The sequence below is a fragment of the Pteropus vampyrus genome, unplaced genomic scaffold (genome assembly GCF_000151845.1).
Source record: "Pteropus vampyrus isolate Shadow unplaced genomic scaffold, Pvam_2.0 Scaffold21, whole genome shotgun sequence".
NCBI classification, from domain to species: domain Eukaryota; kingdom Metazoa; phylum Chordata; class Mammalia; order Chiroptera; family Pteropodidae; genus Pteropus; species Pteropus vampyrus.
In genome coordinates this window covers 12937714-12948827 of record NW_011888802.1, presented here as the reverse complement: position 1 = coordinate 12948827, position 11114 = coordinate 12937714, and the positions used below count along the sequence as shown (strand labels likewise).

At 34.3% G+C, this 11114-nt stretch overlaps 1 protein-coding gene across 4 annotated transcripts in view; it reads right to left on the bottom strand.

The window, feature by feature from the left end:
• DNAJC3 (DnaJ heat shock protein family (Hsp40) member C3) overlaps positions 1–11114 on the bottom strand; it is an 87811-nt gene that overhangs the window by 62951 nt on the left and 13746 nt on the right. For all 4 annotated transcript variants that reach the window (XM_023528009.1, XM_011355498.2, XM_011355500.2 and 1 more), the window contains exon 2: positions 5648–5758. In XM_023528009.1, the coding sequence (XP_023383777.1) occupies positions 5648–5758 (111 nt within the window). The remainder of the gene's footprint in view (positions 1–5647; positions 5759–11114) is intronic.

The window sequence follows — 11114 nt, the reverse complement described above, 5'->3', positions numbered from 1 at the left end:
AAAAAACTCACACATGATCCCAGCTAAGCATCACTGAAATTTCTTTCCTGATCAACTCCCCTTGGAAGGCAAGGCAAGAAGAACAAAGTCAATAGCCTTTGTATAGGGTATTTCTGGCAAAATGTTGTAATTAGCTTGAAGAAAGAATATAAGAAACAAAGTAACTATATTTAGAACATATTGATATAGAATATTTTTAGGTGTAGTTTATATTTAATTTAGAATGTGAAATAAATTTTAAAAATATAGGTCTGGTCAGCATAACTGTCCATAAGAACTATTTGATACCTAAGGATTACTGTAACTTAAGTGACCGCCTCTGAAAGTAAACAGAAATTCACTATCTGCCCAGAGATGGATTTTCTTCTTTATGCTGTCCAAATATTCCAAAATGTTTCACAATGAACATCGAGTACTTTTATGTTCATTTAAAAAAAAAAAAAAGTTCTCCATGACTTATTTACACTAAGCAAAGAATAAGAAATACCAGAAATAACATGATTAAGGCCTGGTGTTTATACCACACACCATCATCTTCATTTGTCCAAATCCTAAATCTCTGAGGCACAGCTCAAATAACTTACTTGATTACACATGTGAAAATAACTTTCCATTTCCTCAATTTCCATAACATTCTATAATATACATCCCTTACTGCACCTAACACTTATTACTACTTCCCAATATCAATTATTATATACAACTTCAGTGTAGAGAAAATGAATTCCTTGAGTGAATTCATTTTTTTGTCTTCATGGCACCTGCCCACAGGTACTGAAATAAAAGGAAATGGGAAAAAATTCCTGATAACTGCAACAAAGGACACTCCTACGTCAAGCCGACACTGAGACCTGCCTGGGACAAGCAAGAGCCCCAAAGAAGTCAGCACAGACATGGCTCTTCCACAGACCTGCCTTCCACATGAAATCAGCAATGGCATTTTCAAAAACAGAGGTTGCTTATTTTGAACTCTGTAGGAAGTTATTTCAAGAAAGAAGAATGCTTATTACTAGCCTTGGGCATTTTATCAAGAAGGTACCTTCAGCAAAAATTGCACTAGACTTCTATCTATTTGGAAAAAACCTGACCATTTCGGTCTGTGCAGAAAAACTTCCAAAAAAGATTATGTATGACATAGCTTTTGTATTAAGTATTTGACTATTTAAAATGTCTATGTAAAATATTTCTGGGACAGTCACTTTCACTTACTTTACTATATAGTTTTAGGTATTTTTAAGATATGAAATGGCATTAGAACCCAAATTTCAATTTATAACATTGAACCTACAAAAATACGGAATCAAATGGCAACAGCTCAACATATGAATCAAGAACTAATTTGCTTAGTGCCATAGGGTCACTTGAATGGCAAAACAGAATAGCCTTCCCCGGCTCTTTATCTTAAAATACCAACAGTTCCTAAAACTAGTGTCCCTTCCTATATCATTGTGCATGAAATAGCAACTGAACAAGGACTGGTTTAAGAAATTCATGCTTCATTTCTCATAATACAAGATTTGATAACCTGACAATAAAAGTGACAATAATCACTTTTCCTATTATCCACTCACTATACAATACAGTTCATTATTTAAAATACTTGTGAGCCTACACATATACTTGATCTCATTTGAAAATGTCATTTAAATTGTTATACTGGTTTATTAGAAATTTAACATGAGAGATGGATTTGAGGTCTATGCCTAAAATTATCAAATAATTCAAATAAAAGAAAATTAGCCCTAAAAAAAAATACAACTACTATCTGGAGAAAACACATAAGAAAGCCAATTACAAATGATGCTGTAAACAGTGGTAGCAGGAAGCAGAAAGTACATCACCCTCGCGTAGACATAAAAAGTTTTTTTATTCTTGCTCCCAGCTAATCCAATCCCTTCATTCACTTTCACCTAGCACCTACCAGAGATTAAAATAACAACATAGTATCTATCCTTAAGAAGTTCACAATCTTTTGAACTGGAATGTGACCTTTAGGAAGTCACTAAAGCACTCTTTCTTTCTGCCTAAATGCGAATAGTAATGTCCATCCTCATTTCACAAGTGAGGTTGAAATGTGATGAGAAAGCCCCATATAGTTTAAGTGACGAATAAATGTAGACATGGATTTTGTTTTTTAATTTAGCAAAACTATACTGGTTTCCTTAAAAAGCAAATGGAGAAACCTATCATTTTAGACATGCGCACCATTAATCCACCACTTTAGACATTCATTCATGCCAGATACACTGAAGATAGTCCATAGGTCTATCACAGAAATGATTTCAGATGCAGAATTCATTTCAGACCCGTAGGCCATAAGACCATGCTGTGGAAATGAGAGGCAGGGCTATTTTCACATCTGCATGGTAGTTTTCTCTAATGATAACTCTCTAAACAAAACTTTTGTCTGACTACTTCATAACACTAAATTAGTTGCAATTGTTTCAGAAGATTATTTGAAAAATGATAGTAGACACTTCTTTTTGAAATTACCGTGTTTCCAACAGATTGAGAATATTTCCCTATCAGTTCTAAATCTTAAAATTCCTGCCAAACAATATTTATATACCAGATACAAAAAATATTTCAAACCAAATCATTAATCTGTTCCACAAAATAGAAATAATTGTGTTGCTATGCATTTTAATATAGAAGCCTTTCATTGTGAAAAAATGTAATCATAAAACAAACTATGCCCAGGTAATTTTCAAAACGTACCACGTAATTTTTCAAAAATGAAAATGGAAAAAAGGGCATCAAAACCATAAATAATGTCAGCTGTAACATTATAATAAAAAATGACTCATTGATACTCGCAATGCTGCTAGCCAAATTCTATTACAAACTTTAACATCAATTTCTAATCACAGAAAAAGTTAAAGAAATAAAGTGCATTACAAAATTTAGAAGTTGGGAGTTATAAACATACTTATGAATAAACATTTAATGAACTTTTTATATAGTCAGTTTACGGCAATGTATTAAAACATGGATGATATTTTACCACAAAAGATCACATATAACAGTAAGTGTGCATAACTTGGTAGTCGAGAAGTCAGGAAACCTAGACTGATTCATTTTGTTAGAGGCTCTCTCAACAGCTCACTGGGTTACCTGAAGTGGCCAACGTGGCCATACTAAATTTGATGTCTGGTAAATGAGACAACTGAAATAAGAGAAACTACAGTACTTTTCTGATACCACTTCACCCCATCACTACAATTGTCATCACACACAATTTAAACTTTATTTTCTATAGTTATTTATGAACAATCAATGTTTTACATAAACTAAAATGATGACTGTCTCAAACCACACAGGTCTTCCTCAGAAATTACGATATGTGTATAGCTACTCACCGAAATATGAACAAAGTGACATCGCTATTCGAATTCTGAATGCACCAATCGTGTTTCACTTTCTCCCTTTACTGAATATCACAAATAAATTACTTTAGCTTTACTAATTTACATCTTTCAGTAAAGACAATATTTTATTGGGTATTTTGGTAAAGAACCAGCTCAAGAATTCTTGCACGGTGGTGAAGCTAAAGGAAAATAGGCAGTCATTTTAAACTACTTTAACAAGTATGCCGTAGCTCTTAATGTTTCTGCTAAATGTGGTATTAAAGAATGCAAAGAATAAAGTATAAAATTGGTAGAAAGTATACGTTTCTGCAAATACCCTTGTGGTAGTAGGGAAGAATCAACTTTTTTTAAAAAACATGCTTTACCTAAGGTAATAACTTAAAATTTTTTAATTACCATGCTGCAGCACTGAAGACAAGTTCAAATCACCAGAAAAAGTGTGGACTTAGTAATGACACAGTCATATAGCATGTGGTCTCCAGTGAAAAGTAACTTGTGCAAATTGTTGTGCCAATTAACTACCACTACCCAAGGTTAAGTTAATCACTGAAATGAAACTTCCTAATAGAACTCCAATTTAGAAAACCCCTTAACATATCAATTCTGTTTTTAGAAAAGTCTGAATTTTCAGACACAAAAATTAGATTTATTTATATATACCTTACATACATAATTGTACCCTATTTTCAAAGAAATCTTTATATATATTATTCCTACCTAACCTTCACAAAAATTCCTTTTTTGGGGTGACAGTGAAAACTGCTGGGAATATGCAGGTAACTTCTTTAAGCTTACATTTTCTTACATAACTTGACCAATGTCACAGTATTAGCAAGTGTCAAAGCCAAGATTAAAATCTAGGTTTCCTATTAGTATTCCAGAGAGCTAATATCAATAATAAAAATATGAGTTTAAGAAAAAGCATGAAAAAAAAAATATTGCCAAACCAAAACCTAACTACATTTTGTTTATACAGTAAATTACAACAGAAGGATGACAATATTTCTGGTGAATAGAACCGTATCTTTTTAAAAATATCCTACCTCATCACCCTGCAGGTTGACTTGTCACTCTTAACCATTCCAAATAAGGGTGAGAATGTATAAGTAAATTTAAAAAGGACTCAGAAAAGTCAATGTCAAAAAAGTCCTAGCATAAAAATGTATGCAGTGACTCAGAATAAAACCCCTTTAAGCCTTCACTTAGAACCTATTTATTAAAAGATGTATACATACATACATATACACACACATTGTGGAATTGAATATTACTCTGCCATGAAAAAAAGAAAAAGAAAATTGGCAATTTGTGACAACATGGATAGACCTAGAGGGTATGATAATGCTAAGCAAAATAAGTCAGAGGAAGACAAATAATGCATGATTTCACTTACATGTGGAATCTAAAAAACAAATGAACAAACAAAACACAAAAGAAACAGACTCATAGATATAGAGAATAAACTGGTGGTTTCCAGAGGAGAGCGAGGTGGCAGGACAAGCAAAACAGACAAAGGGAGTTAAGAGGTACAAACTTCCAGTTATAAAATAAGTCATGGGATGTAATGTACAGCATAGGTAATACAGTCAATAATACTGTAATAACTGTGCGGTTACTACAGTTGTCATGGTTATCATTCTGTTACATGTAAAAACACTGAATCACTATGTTGTACACCTAAAACTAATATAATAGCATAGGTCAACTAGAATTCAATTTAAAATTTTTCATTTTAAAAAAAGAAGCCATTTATGGTGGTCATCTTGTTTCTCACAGTCCTAATAGATTAAAAGCTGCCGACAGCTGATGCTGCAGACAGACACAGGCGAGCAGTAAGAAGTAACGGCTTCTTACTTCTAGGGATAGTGGGAGTCAGACCAACTTCAAAATCCCCCAAGGGCCTCAAAGTAAAGTAACTATTATATTGATAATCTCAAGTCATCAAGAAATTAAACTGTATTTAGTGAAATCTTTTAAGAGGCCAGGAAATTATATAATACGGTGAGAAAAGTTTTCTGTCAAAATCATCTTGAATTATTCTTGGTACTTCCAGTAGTAGTAAATCTCAGTTACCTAGAAAATTCTCTTGTGCCAGATACATATGCGTTCAAGTGTTCTGCATTTATTTTATTAATCTATTTCACTCAGAATCCTGCAAATATTTTTAAATGTTTTATAAAACATTAAGTAATGTTTATTTTAAATGTCATCCAAAAAGAGAGCTATTAATTAGAATTCACTAAGATGACTACTGTTTTGGTTCCAAGATACAAACCTACCTACTGCTGCATGAAACTGTGATAAAGCATCGGCTAGCTGTCCAGCTGCAAGTAATTTCTTGCCCAATTCAAGATGTTTCTCAACATCTGCATTTACTCCACATTCAGCACCTAAAAATAAATTAAAAAAATAAGTTAACTTTTCGTGAACCAAGATTTAACTCTAAAGAATATAATGTTAAAGATATAATTATCTGCCTCTGACATATATCAGATGAGAAAAGTCACGGAAGCTGAAAAGTGACGAAACCTACAGAAAGTAAAAATAAAGCACAGTGCTTCATTTTACAGAGTATAAGCAACCCCAAAATACATGCATATGTATACAACCTAGTCAGTGAAAACAATGTAATCAATCTACAAAATACAAAGGAAACTGCATCATAACAGTTGTAAAAATATGTTGAACAAAATTAGAATTGCTTTGTTAAACTAGACTCTCACCTTAATGAATATTATCAAGCCCATCATAATATTCAAGTACTTAGTATCTAAAATGCACCAGGCACTAAGTATTTGGGATAAGCGTAAAAAACAAACAAAAATCTCTGACACTAGTGGCACCAGACATAAAAAATAAGTAAATTACATAGTATGTTAGGTAAAAAGTACTATAGAAAAAGTAGAACTGTGTGAGGGGGGTCAGGTGTGCTGGGGCTTTTAGTATTAAATAAGGTGGTAGAGAGTGGGATTCACTGAGAAGCTGATATTTGAGCAAAGACTTAATTGAAGGAAGTAAGGAACTCAACATGCAGATATATCTAGGAAAAGAGCTTTCCAAGAAGTACCAGCTAGTGCCAGGGTCCTACCTAAGTCAGGAGCATGCCAGGCATGTTCCAGGAACAGCAGGGAAGCCATGATGGCTATTACGAAGCAACAGGGAAACAGTAGTATAGATAGTAGCATGGGGTCAAAGAAGTAGAGGGCCCAACTATGAACAGCTTTGGTTTCCACACTGTGTAAAATGGGGAGCTACTGAGGAGAATAACAATCTGACTGACCAAGCCAATTATCAATGTGCTGCCTCTCTGCTTTGAATTCATCATTCAGAAAGTGCACCGGAGGTTTTAACTATTTCTTCTTTACACAGCACAATGTTACTCTCTATCAGAAAAGGACACTGAAGGGGCATTGCAGGAAGGACACCTTCTAGTTCCCACTGATGCCTTTAATTTTTCCTGGCTCCTGCTGCATGGTGCACATGGGGAGGACAGCCAGTGGTAATCTGCCCAAGCCATATGACCAGGGGTCCAGTCCCTCAGCAACCTGCCAGCACCACTCAATGAGGACACCAGGTATTACAGACTTCTTATCCACAAGAGCACTCCAACTGTCCCCACACACAGCTAACCAGCCTGAGGTCACTTTTACCTGAGGGGGTTGTTTCTTGTTTGTCTAGCTACTATGGACCAGCTCTTGCCCCCAATAACTCAGCAGACTTTTCTACCAGCAAACTTCAGCTGCAGCTATACCTTCTCCAATGAGGTCTGAACCCCAACCAAGTGTAGGAGGCCCCACTCCAAGTTGGCCCATCCCTAGGCACTGTCTCTCAGCCTTAGAATATCCTTTAGAGCTCCCTTTACATCTTTATAATTACTCTCCTATTTATAGCTTAATTTGTTATATTAAACTTCCTTCTTTTTAAATTACAATGTGGTTGCTGCCTCCTAAATGGATCTATACTTATACACAACTGGTATTGGGAGTGGTCGCAGAAGACAGACCCACAAAGATGGAATCTGAGAATTGGTTTGGTCATGCCCTTGAGCTCGAGTGTAGCACTGAGCTCCTTGACAATGAGAAACAAGATGTTAGTAATCCATAGCAAGTACCAGAATCGCAATTAATCAATACATCATTTCTGCTTGAGATCTTAGTACTTCCATGACCAATACAAAAGGTTAAAGGAAACTACAGCAACCAAAAAACAGATTAAGCACTCAGACCCTTCAGAAATAAAGGTTTGGGACACATCAGCAGGTAAATAAACCAGAGTGGCTGAAGTTCTAGCTGAGGGCAGAAGTATGGAACAGGTAGCTGAAGAAGGAAACCATATATATCAACTACAACCTCATGACCAGACACAAGGACCATAGTAGCTTTGCATATTTTCTCTTTCCTTGTTAAACACGTGTTTATTTGTATATAGTCAATCCTCACAATTCACAGATTCTGTATCTGTGAATTTGCCCACTTGCTAAGATTCATTTGTAACCCCTGAAATTCATTTACAATCCCCAAATTAATAATCAGAGAATGTTGGCAGTCATTTGCAGACATATGCGTGTGCAGAATGGTAAAAACCTTGAGTCACTCGAAATGCAAATTCCCAGATGAAGACAAACAAAGCAATACTCCACCTTCTTTTTTTCAGCTCTCATAAACAAGTAGACTTTCCACAGTATATTTTGGGTCACATTTTTCACATGTTTGTGTTTTTTTGTGGGTAATTTCACTGCTTAAAATGGTCCCCAAGGGTAGTGCTGTCTAGTATTCCTAAATGCAAGGGCTGTGATGTGCCTTTCACAGAAAATATGTGTGTTAGATAAGCTTCAGTCAGGTATGAATGATAATGCTGTTGGCCATGAGTTCAATGTTAATAAATCAACTAAGATATTAAATAAGATATTTTCATTTAAATAAGATATTAAATATTTTATATTAAATATTTTTAAACAGAAACATGTAAAACAAGGTTACTAAACATTTTTAAACAAGATATTAAATAAGATACATATTAAATAAGATTTTTTAAACAGAAATACACATAAAACAAGGTTATGTTTGATCTGTTTACAAAAAAAAAAATTTAAAGGACCGGAGACTTACAGGATCCTAACCTTGTATTTCCTAAAAGCAATGGTTTAATATTTACTAATTCAGTGTTTACAGTGACTTTATGGAACATAACTACTGCAAATAACTGTAAAGAATTGACTATATTGACCATATTTTCTCTAATTTCCATTTCTCTTTTAAATACAAGTGTTGGAATTAATTTTACAATTTAGTCTTTATAAAACCGAAACTGAGTAGGATAGTGATGAAAGAAGATTATTAATTATTACAGCCAGTAATGGACGCAATGACTTAGAACTGTGTCTTCTCAATTGGGGTATAGTTGAGAATTTCTTCACTTATTAAGAAGAATAGCTATATCTTGTTAGGTTAAAAAGAATAGAGTCATTTTGTTGTACTGGTGTTCATATATGTGTAAAAGGGTGTATATGGAAACTCAGTAGCCAAAATATTTCTCTTTTACAGTGAACATATTAAACTATTCAGGGTGCTAATAAGACAATGGAGGGGGAAATATCAGAACAGTAGTCACTTGGGAAAGTGGGGAAAAGGATAGACTGAGAAGGGGCAGAAGAGAACTTTCTGGGGGTGCTGATAATGTTCTAATCTTGATAGAGGTATGGGCTACACAGGCATATGCAGCTATCAAAACTCAGCAAATATTTACTTAAAATATGGACATTTTATTATATTTAAATTTTATACCCAAAACAGCTGTTGATGATATGTATGTTAAAGTATTTAGGGACATATGTACTACAGTTATTTTGAAATGTATTTTTAAAGATAATCAGTGGCTATATGAAGAAATGCCCAGATGGGGATGTGTTAAAGTCAGGTATAGTAATTATGGTAGAATCTAGGTGATGGATGTAGGAGTGTGCACTATCAAATTCTTTCAATTTTGCAAAATGTTTAGTAATAGAATGTTGGGGAAATATACAAAAAAAAGTATTACAACAGGGGAAACACACACGGGGTGCTGTAAAGGCACAAGTTAAGGCACCTAACACCTATATTTAAAAATTAAATAAATTTAAAATTTAATTTCTCAGTCACATTAGCCACAGTTTAAGTGCTAGATAGCTATTGGCTGGTATATGGGACAGTGCAGACGATACAGAATATTTTCCATCATCACAGAAAGTTCTAGTGGGCAGAGCAGTGGGAGGGGGACGGTAGTTTCCCTGAGATCTTGCCTGAAATCTGAAGGAAAAATGGGAAGAATATCACCTCTGTAAAAAGGCTGAAGAGGGAAATCAACATTTCAAACACAGAGAGCACCATATATAAATGCACAGTCATTAGAAAATTAATGAGGTTTTCAGAGAAATTTAAGTACAGTATTTCAGATAGCAATTGTCTCCATCATGATTTAATTATTCTAAAGTGAGTCAGTTAATTTTTTTTCTTTTTAAACTGACATAAGCCAGATGGAAAAAGCTGAAAATCACATATCACTTATATGTGGGATATAAACCTAAAAGCAACAAAGGAACAGGACAAACAGAGACTCATGGACAATGGACTAGTGGTTACCAGAGGGGAAGAGGGAGGGGAAAAAAAATAAAAAAATAAAATGTTTTTTTTAAAAAATACCCTATTTTGAGATAATTTCATACTCAATTGTAAGAAATAGAGATCGTATATACCATTCACCCAGTTTCCCCCAATGGAATCACCTTACATAAGTATAGTACAATATCACCACCAAGAGACTGACAATGATACAGTCCACCCACTTTGTTTGGATCTTACTTGCATGTTGTATACAATTTTATCACATGCGTAGGTTTGTATGACCACACCACAGTCAAGATTCAGAACTGTTCCATCACCACAGGGCACCCTCCCATTGCCCTTTTTAGTGATATACACCTCCACCCCATACCCTCTCCTTAACTCTGGGCAACCACTAGTAGATTCTCCATTACTGTTATGTTTTCATCTCAAAAATGTTATGTAAATGGAATCATACTGTATGTAACCTTTTTGGATTAGCTTTTTTTCAGTCAGTATAATTCTCTGGCAATTCATCCAGATTGTTGCATATATTCATAGTTCATTCTTTCCTATTTGTAATTAGTATTCCATGGTACAGATGTATCACAGTTTGTTCACCCATTCACCTAACAGGGTTATCTCTAGTTTTTGGCAATTATGAATGAAGCTGTTATGAACATTTATATACAGCTGTTAGTGAATGTAACTTTTCATTTATCTGGGATAAATACTCATGACTGAAATTGCTGAGTCATATGGTAGTTGTATGTTTAGTTTTGTAAGAAACTGCCAGACTGATTTCTAGATTGGCTGTACCATTTTACATTCCCATCGACACTGTATATATATATATATATGCAATCCAGTTTCTCCACATTCTTGCCATAACTTGGTGTTATTTTTCTTATTTTTATTTTATGATTTTATTTGTTAGCCATTCTGGTAGGTATGCAGTGATATCACACTGTGGTGCTAATGTGCATTTCCCTAATGGTTAATGATGTTGAATATTTTTTCATGTGCTTATTTGCCATCTGTATATCCTCTGTGGTGAAATGTCTATAAGCATCCGAAATAGGAATGAGTTCTTTCTACATAGGACTTTGATTAATATCACTAGTTTGGTCTTACAAAAAAAAGAAATGCTGTTCAACTGGAATTTTTT